We start from the raw sequence: 14,259 nt of genomic DNA on the forward strand, positions 1-14,259 counted from the left end.
TACGAGGGCCCAGTTACACATTTGGAAATGGCTGCACTAAAACTGATCTGAGCAGTGAGCGCTCCAAGCAACAGAGCAGAACAGGCTGCAGACTTTAGATTCACAAGCCTCAGATTGACAAGATTTGTTTGCAGAAACTCCTTGATGCTGTTTTTTCAACAATGCGATGGAGATTCGTTTAGATTGGATATTAAACCACAGAACTCATTTTAATGGCTTTCTAGCATTGGGAAGGGAGGGCAGAAGACGCACTAACTTGGCACTTGGGGGTTTTTGTGGACTTACACCATCAACATTACCCTTTCACTTACTATTAAGTGTAGAAGTCCTTCTTAGTTATAATGCTTAATAGTTAGAATACTTGCTTAAGAAGCCAATTAGTCACTTTCAAGATTTGAACCAAATTAAAAATAAAAATTTTGCAAAGTACACAGAAACCAACAGTTAGTCACAATATATTTTATTGTTTGACCAAGCTGTCCTCAGAGTACGCTAGTTATTACACAAAAACAGCCTCCTAATCAAAATTAGTTACTGTGGATTTATAGAGCAAGTTTTACTTTTGTAAACAAATACCATGTTTAAATGCATTTTTATATCTATTTCCACACTTTTTTTATCCTCTTCTACTAATGACGATTTGATTCACAGTTTTATATAGTTTTCTTGCTGTACATTAAAGACTGGTAAAACTGCAAATAAGCATTACAACTTGAATTCACAGAAAATATCTTAAATGGCCAATTCTGAAGAGGAGTCTAGAATTCGTTTTGGACATATGTTCTCATTTTTGTAAATATCACTTCACCATCACCTTTTCCCATGTGTTTCTATACCTACCTTTTCTTGAAAATTATGGGCAATAAATGGATAGAAGGCAGGAAAAGGAAACTTCAGATTTTTGGGGGAAGGACCGCATTTCCTAGGAATAAGATGGATGACTTCCACTGTACCTCTTTGGTCATCAAAGGAATAGGAGGAATAACAGATTCTCAGTATAGTTATCAACCTCACGTGTAACATCAGACTGAAGATTTAAATGAACAGTTCAGATTAAAAGGAAAAAAGGCATCTTCATAGATAATCCTCTGATATTTCTAGCATTCTTATGTATTTACCTGTAGTTTTTAAAATAAATTACAAGTATAATAAAAAGAATCCAATGGAAAACTGCTGTATGTTTAAACTACAAGTTGAATAGGCAGGTATTTTAAATATTAAACTCCATTTTCAATTTCAAGTCTTAAGTTTCATTTCTTTTCAGAACTTTTACCTCATTTTTATAACTTTAACAGAATTAAATGTTTTATATTTTCCCTTATGGAAAAAAGAAAGATTTACTAAACTGAAATTGCTTTACTATTATCAGGTGAAATTAAACTACTGATTCAACTAAGCTATGTTAACTAAATAGTTTTTAATTCAGGGCAATTTTAAAGGCAATTCCTCCACTAAACATTGAAATAAGTTGTAACAGATTTTGTAAGAGAAAGTAATTTACCATTTTGAAATTATGGCAGAAATAACATCTGGCTGCAGTGTAGATGTTGAAATACCAAGGACATCTACCAGCCGTGAAGTTTTTATGAACCATAAATGTAAGAAATTTAAATGACTACTTGTAAGATTATCATTGCACTCCAATTCTCAAATGTCTAAATGAAAGGAAAAAACAGACACCAACGTGTCCAACTGTTCTAAAACATAAGAGACCCTGATGAGGTTTTTATGGGGAAAAAAAAAAAAAGGAAATTTTGTTTCCACTGTCAAATTTATACTATGTATAGACTTTAAATTAGCAAACACCTTAATAGGGATGACACCCCCCACCCCTCCCCTGCAGAAAACAACAGTAAACTACAACACACGAAAAGGCAAACCAAGTAAAGCATAAGTGATTGTTTTCCATCAGTGTTGGTTATGTTGCCCTCTTGCAAAATGACAGGCAAAATCATACCTGTTTTTACATTTGCACCCACATATGTTACACTGAAAAGGATTTTCATACCCATGACATCCCATATGAATAGTGTAAAGGATATTGTCGGCAAAGTACACATCACAGTGCTGGCAGTGGTGTAGAAGCTGAGGGTCCTGGACCGGCAGGGTTGGAGCCGGAGTGCTTGGCTGACTGTTTCCCATGCTGGGAGTACTCGTGTGAGCACTTGGTTCACTGCTCGGACCTGCCACCGGACTATAGTTCCTCTGACTATGTGATGGCCGAGCTTCAGGGCTAGTGGGAGAGGAGCTCTGAGGAATACTGGCTGACACGGCAGAAACTACTGCTTGAGCAGAGGGCTGCTGCATCATGAAAGGCTTCTCATCAGGGCAGGGAACTACATCAGGGGATGTGGGGTTTTGGTTTTCAGGCGGCAAACTGGACAACTGTCCTGCGAGAGTTGACAGCTGGTTTAAAGGGTTGTCAACCATGAGTTCTTGGGGGTCCCTTGGCAGGCCACCAGCTGGTGTGGTTTTTGCCATACTTTCATAGGAGTCAGTCTGGATATTCGGGATTTCATGGGTAAAGTCATTAAGGTAGTCTGGCTTCTGAACCACCATGGAAGGTGGGCTTAAGTTGATTAGTGCTCGTCTGCTATAGCCCAGATTGCTTGTTTTCTTCTGTAAAACCCCCCACATCTTCTTGCTACTTAAGGAAGACCTAGTACCTTTAATTGGTACCATTTTATGCTTGCGCCTTCGGTGATGGGACAGGTTACTTCGATCACTGCAGCGGAAGGAACACAATTCACATTTATATGGTTTTTCTCCTGTATGGGAACGCATATGGGCTTCCAGATGACGCTCATAAGCAGATGCAAATGGACATAAGTGACATCTATGAGGTTTCTCACCTGTTTAAAAAGAAAAATGGGGGAGAAACTGCAAGAGTAGCTCATTTATGAAAAGTTTCATACTTTGTCCATTCATTAGATTCAGAAATTGATCAAAAAATAAAATGCTTTTCAGAATAACACATTTGCAAAAAAATTATTAAAATTTATTAAGAAACCTGCATATAACAACCTTTATACTATATTGACTAGTGGAATGAATCCCTTTCACAGAAGGGATGGCTAAGGTGACATCTGAGGGTTAGCAGGGTAGCCTGCAACCGTACAGAAACCTTTTCCCTGGTCTGCAAAGGAAACGTACTTAGTAAGGATAAAGATAAAAACATTTTATCACTTCATGCTGTTTTCAGCATTAACCTGCCCAACCTGAGAAGCAGACAGATGCTGAGATTATTTAGATTAAGAAGGAAGATGGCTAAGGAAAGGGAAGCTGTACAAGGGGCCTCATTTCCTCGTATGCTATATTCTATTGCTGTGTAAAAATGGAGTCACTTCTCCATTTATTCAAACCTTACATCCACCTTCATTTTCAAACTATCACAACTATTTATATGATAGATCAACCTGCCCGTAAAGAAATGCCCTCTCCAGCCACTTCTCCGTTACCTGTGTGGATTCTAATGTGTTCAATGAGCCGTGCGGTGCCTTTGCTGGCATAGTTGCAGTACCGACACTTGAGCTTCCCATCAAAGGTCCTTTCAAACCCGTCTACTAACATTCCTGAGTTTTCATCCAGGGAAACTTCAACAGATGGGTGATCAAGTCCATTCTGATCACCATCTGTTCCAGCTATAAACAAAGTATAGCAAAAGAAATTATGCGTCTCAGAATCAACTCAATTTAGCAATTTAGTGTTGAGTGGTAGAAAATCTTTCATAAATTGACCGTTTGCTTAGCACAAAAGTTAAATGCACAAAAATCACAGTCTTTCTGAACTGAGGTTAACTTTATACAAAAGCAGCATTCTATTAGGGAGATTTCAAATTACTAACACATAAATTATATCGGTCCTCAACATACTTCTGAGGAAGGTAACAGGGTATGGTATTTATTTGACAGGTAAGGAGACAGGGGGGTAAACAGTGATGGCAGTTACACATGTTTAAACTTCTAGCCACTTCTACAAACACAATGGGCAATCATGATCATCTCCCAAAATCCTAATCTATTTAATCTAAAACAATTAATGTTGAGTTTTGCAGTTCCACTCAGCTTACACATATGTTCTAGATTCTGGGTTGCATTTAGGATCTTAAAATTCTAATTAAGCACATATAGGGAAATATTGTATCTGCTACCTCTGAATGTTATGATCTGTAAGAATTTCAGAGTTAAGAGGTGTTTGGCTGTTTGCTTTTAACCTAATCAAACTACTTCCTTGTATAGATAAAGAAACTGAAGGGGCAAGTGCTCATAATCTGGAAAACCAACAGACGGGGGACGACAACCCTGCTCTCTTGGATCTCAGCCCAGGAATTGTACCCTAAAGTATCAAGAGGGAAATGTCTGTTCCTACAGCTTCATGGGAAAAGCACTTCTACTCCATCTGCAGGAGGCAGCAGTGCAGGTGCAGACAATTCAAGCCCTTTGCTCTACTGTTTCCTCTATCCTTCACTAGGAGAAGTGACTTTGCTGGTTGGTGCAAGTCCAACATCCAACAGGCCCGTTGCACTGGAGGCACAGCAAGGCTCAGTGTCCCCCCTCCTCCCATTGCTTTCCCAAGCCAGTAACTCCCGAAACAGAATGTGTATACGAAATCACTTGGGGATCGTACTAAAATACAGCTTCTGATTCAGTAGATTTGGGGTGGCACGCTGACGTTTTGCACCTCTCACAAGCTCCCAGGTGATGCCTGGTCTCCGCTGTTGCTGGTCCCTGGATTACAAGGCCCTAGACCATCTAGGTCAAGGGTCCTGGTCTCTGCTGTTGCTGGTCCCTGGGTTATAAGGCCCTAGACCACCTAGGTCAAGGTTTAGCAAATTTTTCCTATAAAGGTCAGATAGCAAATACTTTAGGCTTTGTGGGTCACATGGTCTCTATCCCAGCTACTCAACTCTGCTGTTGTAACTCAAAAATAGCTATAGAAAACAGCTAAACAAGCAAGCATGGCTATGTTTCAATAAAACTTTATTTATGGATGCTAAAGTTGGAATTTCATATAATTTTCACGTCATGACATTATTTTTCTTTTGTTCCCCCCGCCACCCCAACCATTTAAAAGTGTAGAAACCACTCTTAGCTTGCAGGTCGTGTAAAAACAGCAGTCCAGATGGGGCCCACTGCCTGTAGTTTGCTACCTCCTGAGCTAAGTTCAGAAATAGATTCCAGTCTTGGTGTGGTAAGCAAACCAGACAGTCTATCTACTGTAGGTCAGGTAGAATAGGCTCAGGTAGGTCACTGCTTTCTCTATTCTGGTTTCTCCTTCTAGGTGGGTATACATGGTTGGCCTTCTCTTCATTTTAAGAGAAGAAACAGAAGCCCCTATTTTGTCTCAGGTCTAACCCAGATTTCCTAATGGCCAAACCCCTTATGTAATGAAGCTGGACCCCCTTTTGGTTCCTTGTCTGCTGTTAGCTAACAGAACCGGGAGAATGGGAAGGGAACTTAGAACCCCTAACCTTCCCACAAGACCATAATGCATCTCTGGGCCACGGTAAGCCCTGCTGGAGCTTTACTTTCACTCAGCAAAAACTTGACATGTTTAAAGAAGGGGAAAAAAACTGCCCATATCTTTCTAGGAAAAATGGAATGATTCACATTAGTGAACAGTAGTGGGCTTCATACTATGGGTAATGACACACAAACACTAATATATTTGTAAAAAGTGAATTATTTAATAGTATTAAGATGAGTCTACCTCCCTGAAGAGCCTCTGCTTCTTTGTCCCCACTAACTGATCCAGAAATCATGTTGACATGATGGGTCTGCTGAGTCAGGTATTCCTGGAAATCTTTCACGAAGTCCAAAGGCTCTGGTTTCTTTTCACCCATCTTTGCTTTTGATTTTTTTTTTTTTTTTTTTTTAGCTTACAGTTCGTTATACCTACAGGGGAAAAAAATGAAATAATTTTACATTATTTAGGGAGATACAGTACACATTAAAACAACAACAGTGACAAAGATTATTATGTGCCAGGCACTACAAAGCAACAGAGAACACAGTCCCCGCCTTTAAGTATCTTATAATCTTCCTGATGAACTAAAGAAACACAAAATGGTGAACAATATATTTAATATTTAAATAAACTGGGATTCAAACTTAGTTTTTAGAGGATAGAAAGAAATTACAAAGAGAGGAAAAAAGAGAAAATAAATTCAGAGGAAAGAAACAGGCATATCAGCAGGGATTATCAATGAATGAGACAGTAGAGAAACCAAGTGGCTCAGTCGGGGCTGTTGCAGAGAATTTGTGGATGACGGACATGGAGCATACCTGCGTGTCCAATCCAGTCGCTACAAGCCACATGTAGCTACTGAGGGCTTAAATGTCGCTAATACAAATGACTTGAGTTTCTTATTTTATTAATTTAAAAGTGAAATAGCTACATGTGGCTAGTGACTATCATATCAGACAGCAAAGGCTCTTAAAACATAGGGTTCACATGAATGAGTACTCTAGAAGTAGGTGATCTACAACAGGGGGTGGCAAACTTTCTGTAAAAGACCAGACAGTAAATATTTTAGCCTTTGCAGGTCATGTGGTCTCAGCTGCAACCACTCAACTGTCACTATAGCTAAAAGCAGTCACAGACACTATGTAAAGGAATAAGTGTGACCGTGTTCCAATAAAGCTTTACGAAAACAGGAACAGAGCCAGGTTTGGCCTATGGGCTACAGTTTCCTGACCCCTGCCCTAGAAATCCAAATCCCTACCTCTACCACCACCCAGCATCCTACTCATTCTGAGAATAAGGAAAAAAAAAAAATTAAAGAAAAAAATCCCTGATGCTGATGTACAGAGAATAAGCCTCATGTCAGATTTTGTAGTCATAAACGAAACTGGTCCTCACACAGGTTTATAGACCAAATTCGCAAATCAAATAACCAAAAAGTTTCCTAGTAAGAACAAGCTGAGGAAGTCTAGCACCTAGGAGACAACAGGTCTTTTTCTTCCAATAAAAATATATTTATGAAAATGTATATGGTCTTCTTAAATATGCCATATGCTAAAAATTTCTTTCCCTAAACCCAACTATTTAATGAGTAATTTACTATCTAAAAAAGTTCTCATCTTTAATAGCCAGTAGTAGGCATTTAAAGCCAATGATTAGTCACTTCTCTGTATACATGCTTAAATTTTTCTCAAAGCATAACATACACACAGAAAAGCACATCAATCCTAAAGGTAGAGCTCGGTGAATCATCACAAAATGAACACATGCCTAAAATCAGCACCAATGTCAAGAAACAGAAGGCTACCAGCATCCCAGGAGCCCCCCGTGCACCCTTCCAGTACTAATCCCCACCCCCACCCCCGTGCACCAGCAAGGGCTCCACAACCCTGACTTCTGAAATTGCTGGGCCACCAGATATGCATATATTCAGCTTTAGATAATGCCAAATCATTTTTCAAAGTGACTTTACCAATTTACACTCCCACCAGTGGGGGACAAGAGTTTTGTTGCTACACGTCCTCACCAACACTCAGGTATTTTTTGCCTTTTTCATCTTAGCCACCCTGGTGGGTGTACAGTGGTATCACACTGGTTTTAATTTGTATAGCTTGACAATTAATTAAGCTGTGTACTTCAATTATCCACTATAACCTCTATTTCATACCCAGTGAAGTATCTGTTCACGTTCATTTTTCTATTAGGTTGTCCATCTTTTTCTAAGTAATATGTAAGAGTTCGTCTAATATTCTGGATATGGGTTCTTTATTAGATATGTATATGTTAAGTACTTCTCCCACTCTGTGGTTGCCACCTTTTCATTTTCTTAATGGTAACTTTTGATGAACCGACATTCTTAGTATAGTCCAACTTACCCATTCCCCCCCACCCCGCCCTTCACAGTTAGTTGTTGGTGTCCTTGCCTATATTTTACACGAAGATGTTCTTCTAAAAATTTTATTACTTTTTTTACCTTTCATATTTTTATCTGGAATTGAGCTTTGTGTATGGTGAAGTAAGAATCAAAATATACTTTTTTCCCCAAGGAGACATCCAACTGTCCTAACAACATGCATTTAATAGACCAGCCTTTCTCCACTAGACTCTTTTATCACCTTTCTAAATCAGGTGATTATATATGTGATTTTACTTCTGGATTCTCTATTCTGTTCCACTGGTCTATTTTTGTCTATCCTCACACTAACACCACACAGTCTTAATAATAAAAATCTTAATATCTCAGTAATTTAAGTCCACCAGTTGTTTTTCTTCTTCAAGAATATTTGGACTACTCTGGGCCCTTTTCAGCCTAAGTTTTTCAGCGGCAAGAAATGTGGAGCTGTGGAAATGAGATAAAAGCACATTTTCTAATTAACAAAAGCTTGATCAACATTTTAAGAACTAAGACTTCTATTTTAATTGACTTAACTAGAAATGTACTGGAAACAGACTACCTTGACTGTGTTGCTACTATAGATCACTGAACTGTATAACGATTAGTTCCTTATTAGGATCTAATAAGGAACACAGGACTAGTTTTGGTTTCCCTTGTTTACTGGCCCCAGACTGATATATTTTACTTTTGTATTTGTCTTCCTCTCTTCTTACATTTAATTTGTTCTTTACTCTGAACACATTTAGCCAAATAAGAACCTGCAGGTGACCAAATTCTCACTTTTCTTGATGCAACATGTACGAATAGTTCCTTTCCTCCCTTCTTAGAAGATGCCTAGGGGGTTATTATTATTACTATCTCTTTTCACTGTTTTCTAGAAAGTTGAAGCTACTGAAAATCTGTCCTCTGGATCAACAGAATATTATGGTATTAGGTCAAACTTACTAGCTTAAAGACTCTGAACAGGGTCTTCTCTAGCCTTAGTTTCCTACTTTGTAAAATGAGATAATAATACCAGTTTGCGGTGCTGTTTTAAGTTTTACAGATAAGTGTAAAGTATCTCACAAGATGTGTAGTTTATGGCATGTTCTCAGACGACAGTACCTATTTCTGCAGCCAAAAATGGTTATACCTTGGATTAAGAAATTCCTCACTGTCCCAGATTCCAAGTGTCTTATGCTACCATTGTATATATCTCTTTTTTAGTTACAATGAAACAAACATGGTCCACCTTAGTCTCAATTATTCATATATCCCAATTTGCAATTTCCCAAATCAATTTACAATTTCCCAAAACTCATCTCTTCTTATTTCACTCTTTTAGGCCACCTCTTTAAATCACTTGCTTTAGTCTGGCTCTGCTTTCTCAGTCTTAAGGATTACTGCTGGTTTCTGAACACATTTGTTTCAGTTGCTTTTTTCCCATCTTACCTTGTTGACTTGAACTGCTCTTCTGTTTCCTAATCACTGATTAGTATTTGTTTTATGACTATACTTGATTCTGCTGATTATTTGTCCTTTAAAATTTGCCCTCTGGTTAGGGGGAAAAAAAGTGAGCCAGTCGGCTCCAATGAAAAAGATTATCAAGAATAAGATTAAAAAATAATCTATAATAAGATTATATCTCAATAAAACTGAAAAAGAAACCCCACACCTCAAAACATACAGGGATGGGGAGCAATGTAAAAGTATACATAAAAAGGTAAGAAATATAGCAGATAAAGATGAAGAATGAATTCCAAAAAGACAGAGAAAATAAAGAAGAGAAATGCTTTTTAAAAAAATGATCAAGAAATTTCCAGAATTAAAGATTTCTTTTAATTCAATCTGAAAGGGTTCATAAGAGTGCAAAATAGAATATATAACAATAAATAACACTTAGACACATTATTGTGAAATTTTAAAATCTCAAGGACAAAGAGAATAATATGAAACTTTCTAGTGAGGAAGAGCAGCCCATCCACATAGGAAAAGCACTCAGATATTGAGTATCAATGGCAACACTGGGTGCAAGGAAACAACAGAGCAGTTATTTACTCCAACTTAGAATGTTTTCACTTCCTCAAGCTGCTACAGGCTAGCTTCCAAAAATCTACATCACCATTAATGGAGAAAATTTAGATGCATTCCCTTTAGAATCAAGAAGGCAAGCATGCTTGCATCACTACAGCTCTTCAACACAGTACTGAAGCAGGTAAAGACCCCACAATATAAAAAGGAAAAAAGTAATAAAAGGTGTAAGGACAGGGAGATACCTCTCCCCCCACCCCCCCCAAAAAAGAAAAGAGTAAGATCTGGGAAGTTGTTTCTTCAATTGTAAACGCTGTAAGGCCCTACAGATTGTCTGTGTTCTAATTATGAAAGCTATATAATTTAGAAAGAAATCTTGGTATTTCATTGCAACTCTGCATCACCTCTTGCCAATCAGTTCACATGAAAACTGATGTTGCCACTGGAAAATATCTGAACATACTTTGATAGGCTTCAATAAGCAAGATCAATCTTACCAAATCCTGATTAGAAAGCATAACACTGCTAAGGTACATGTGATAATGCAGAAAAAAAAGGCACAGGACTGCCATGAAGAAGAAAATGATATTTTTATACATGCATCTCAAGTTTTAAGAACTCAAATAAGCCTAATCACAGAGAACGACTGGCATATTTTGACAGTCTTGGCTATTATCACATTGTCACATTATAAGTTTCACTGTGCTCCCCGCCAAAAATTGTATGCCGATTTTCAATCAAAATGCATGATGGACTTAAAAAAACAACAATAAAGGATGCCAATGAAAAAAGGGAAGATAACATTGTAAACTTGAGAGAAACTCTATTCTTAAGAATTTTAAATATATTGATATGGTTTATAGTTGTAGACATTCTGCAATGATTTAAAATTTGTCTTCCCATCCCTAAGCATTTTTGTGCCCACTTGACCTATATCACCTCCCCACCATGCAGCATTACAGGCCCTTGCAGAGCTCTAGTCTGCACAACAGATGAGTATGCATGAAAGATGCCTAAATCCGGATGGACTCTATGAGTCAAACCCCAGCTTTCTCCATCTCAAGTCAGTATTTCTAAGCACAATAAATAGAAAAAGAATAATTCTGAAACTACAGAAGACTTCTTGATATCAAAAAAAAAAAAAAGTTTTGCATCCAAACCATCTTCCTGTCTTTAATAAAGTAATCATCAGTCTTAGGACCAAATGTTTAATCTAAGAACTCCATAAATTAACTGGTATCTGGAGATGCATCTAAGACAGTGATAAATTTTAAAACCTTTGTGAATGTAACATAAAAATCTACGTTAGGAATCAGCAAACGATAATGCTCTCATTCCCATACTTTATGATTATCATTTCTTATGATACAGCAAAATTTCTGAGTCCTCCCTGTGACCCCTCTGATTAAAGTTAAGTTGGTATGGTATTCCATGGGGTATAGATACATGTCTATAAACAAACTGGCTAGAATGCACCTAAATTATTTTTATGCCAGTAGCTCTCCCAAACTATCCATTCAAAACTCACAAATAAGGTTCTTAGAAAACAACCAGAGACCACTCATGCTAGTGAAGGAAAGAAGCAGTTGAGGAGTAAGCTTTGATATCCCCAAAGAACACAAAAACTTCTTTACCTTTAAGCAGGTAACTTAAACTGTTCTTGACCTTCCTTGGGTTCTGATATTCAAGTCCTCTGATCTTCAGTCTCATAAAAGGGAAGTTGTCCATCAATACACACACAACCAACCCCTCTTAACCAGGGGCAAACAATGTAAAGCAGCGGCATCATGATGCAAATTAGAAGACAACCACAACTATGAAATAGAGGTGATATAAGAACCAGAAAGGGCTCTTTTTTTTTTTTTTTTTTTTTTTTTGTGGTACGCGGGCCTCTCACTGTCGTGGCCTCTCCCGTTGCGGAGCACAGGCTCCGGACGCGCAGGCTCAGCGGCCATGGCTCACGGGCCCAGCCGCTCCGCGGCATATGGGATCCTCCCAGACCGGGGCACGAACCCGTATCCCCTGCATCGGCAGGCGGACTCAACCACTGCGCCACCAGGGAGGCCCCAGAAAGGGCTCTTTAACCTACCCTCCTCCCAAACTCTAGATTTTGAGAACAACATGATTAGGCAATAGTAGGATCTATTTTATTCATCTACCATTTCTGGTAGGGTTATTAAACATAAGGTAACTAACAACTAATTTCCTTATACAGTAACTTAATTTGGGGTTTAGGCAGGCCTATACACATTAAGTGACTGCAGTTCTATTGAATGTGTTTACTTTTATAGCTTAATAATCATGGTCACCGAAAGATTTAGTCTGCCATAGAATCAATGGAGAAGTCTAACAAATGAGGTTTCGTTTCTACAGAGAATAACATGGACTTCAAAAAGAATTAGAACACATTTCCTCTGATTACATAACCATCAAAAAAAAAAACAATTCTCTGAAGGCAAAAAGGGACATTATGAGGTGCTGAGAAATCAGAAAACATAATGTAAAAGTAAAACTTAAATAAATACAAGCTGAGAAAAATAAAAAAGAGGAGTTACACAATCTAACCTTTTCACCCCAAATCAGTTCCTCCTTTTTCTTGCCACTCCAACATGGATGAAATGTAGAGTAATCGAAATTTACTCTGGAGATACACCAAAGGACTCCAAAAGGCCATGGAGGGAATTTCAACTAAAATTGAAAAGCCATACAGAGGTCTGCAAAGAAAAATACACCACAAGTCAAAACCTTTGTGACAAAAAATTAGGATCTACGGGTTTAATAAGCTAATAAAATAACTTGTGCCAATTTTACCACTACCAGAAAAGAAAACTAAGCTAACAGACAAACAACAAAGCAGCAGGTTCACTTCAGCAAAAGCTCCAAATAATCACCAAAGAGTAACATGCATCAGTGCGACTATCCTTTTTTTTCCACTGGTGGATTTCATTTTTTGGCAAAAATGTTACTGTCTTTCCAAATTAAGTTATTAACTTCATTTGTTCGTAGTACACTTCTAAAAGGCTCAGGGGCTCAGGCTTAGTACTGCTGAACAGCTACAATTGCATAAAAACAAGGTACTAGCCTAGCCCCACAGGGAAACATTTGTGAGAAAAGGTTTAGAAAAGAAAACCCACCAGGCACGCCCAATAACAGCACATCTGATTCCCATCTTTATTATCCTCTCTATCGCAACTCAAAACACTTAGGGTTTTCTTGGGAAACACTTGGGACCCCTGGGGGCAAAAAACACAAAACGTCTCAATTCGCTGTAACAAACTCCTAAACTTGTATTAACCTGTAGCTGTGTTGAATGCACAACATAAACCAAAATTAAACGGGATTTGTAAAATTGTTAGTCCAGACGTTTAAAAAGTTGTTCTAAGGAAGTTGTGTTTCTTCCAAACTGAAGTTCTGTAGAGCTCACCATTTAAAACGGCTTTACTTCTTCTCCCACTTGTCACTCCTCTTCGGGCCTAAACAGCACACTAAGGGGACACTAAATGGGCCACGTGGTTAGTGGCAGCTGGAACCGGTTTAACTTCTATTTAGATTCAATTTACCGAGCACTTACTAGATGCATGGCTTGACTACTCGCACTCCGGACAGTTTATTAAAAGACTTAAATCCTGCACGAACCTGAACAGTTCTTCGCTGCAAAATCGTCCCCAAACCTCACATCTCCCCCAAAATTAGAGTGCACAAGCAGTAGAAACGGATCTACGAAGGACCGTCAGATAAAAGACGGAGGCTTTAAAAAGTCCTCCCAACGAACAGCCCGGAACTGGCGTCGGGGCGGCATCCTCACCAGGATTCGGAACACCTAGGAGACGCGCACCTCGGCTGATCCCCTGGCCCCGGGAGCCGGTGAAGACGCAAACCTCGGGGCGCCCCCACCACCACGACCACCTGTCAGAGCGAGAGGCAGCTCCCTACCCAGGAGCCGCCAAGCCCCTGCCAGACGGCGACGCCACCGCAGGGACCGCTCGCTTCCTCGGGGCTCCCGCGGCCAGACACCGCAACCTCCGCGCTCGGGCCAGGAAGGTCCTGGATCGTGACCCCCACCGACCAACCGACCACGCCCGCCCCTTCCCTGAGGCTGAGTTCAGGGCGGAGTCAGCCCGTCGCGAGCACCCTGCTCTCTCCTCCCGCCGCTCCTTCTTAACCGCTCTCCTCCTTAACCGCTCTCCTCCTTAACCGCTCTCCTCAGCCGTGTAACCGCCGTCCGAGCCGGTAACCAGCTACTTACCTCCTGACAGCCGCACCGAGTAACCCCTTCCGCCTTGTTCAACGCCGCTACTGTCGCCGTCGCCCCCGCCGTCTTCGTCACCGCCGCCATGTTTGTTGTGTCTCCTGTTCCCTTACCGCCCAACGGCCTTTCCTAACTCTCGCGT

The 14,259-nt window shown here is 39.5% G+C and overlaps 1 protein-coding gene across 9 annotated transcripts; it reads right to left on the reverse strand.

Moving 5' to 3' along the window:
* Window positions 1-1,908: 1,908 nt before the first annotated feature.
* Window positions 1,909-14,242, reverse strand: IKZF5 (IKAROS family zinc finger 5; the record flags this gene model as incomplete). 9 transcript variants are annotated; one of them, XM_079701574.1, is made up of 7 exons in its annotated part: window positions 14,115-14,242; window positions 13,293-13,364; window positions 13,003-13,101; window positions 12,434-12,582; window positions 5,710-5,894; window positions 3,459-3,641; window positions 1,909-2,852 (listed from the first exon to the last, which is right to left on the reverse strand). In XM_079701574.1, exons 5-7 carry the CDS (start codon window positions 5,840-5,842, stop codon window positions 1,909-1,911), a joined length of 1,260 nt encoding a protein of 419 aa, XP_079557700.1. In that variant the 5' UTR covers window positions 5,843-5,894; window positions 12,434-12,582; window positions 13,003-13,101; window positions 13,293-13,364; window positions 14,115-14,242. The 9 variants fall into 9 exon arrangements, with proteins under 9 accessions (XP_079557700.1, XP_079557698.1, XP_079557701.1 ...); XM_079701572.1 differs by lacking the exon at window positions 13,003-13,101; XM_079701575.1 differs by lacking the exon at window positions 13,293-13,364 and having other exon boundaries at window positions 14,115-14,209.
* Window positions 14,243-14,259: the final 17 nt, after the last annotated feature.

This window comes from Hyperoodon ampullatus (assembly GCF_949752795.1).
Source record: "Hyperoodon ampullatus genome assembly, chromosome: 1".
In the NCBI taxonomy this organism is placed as follows: Eukaryota; Metazoa; Chordata; class Mammalia; order Artiodactyla; family Ziphiidae; genus Hyperoodon; species Hyperoodon ampullatus.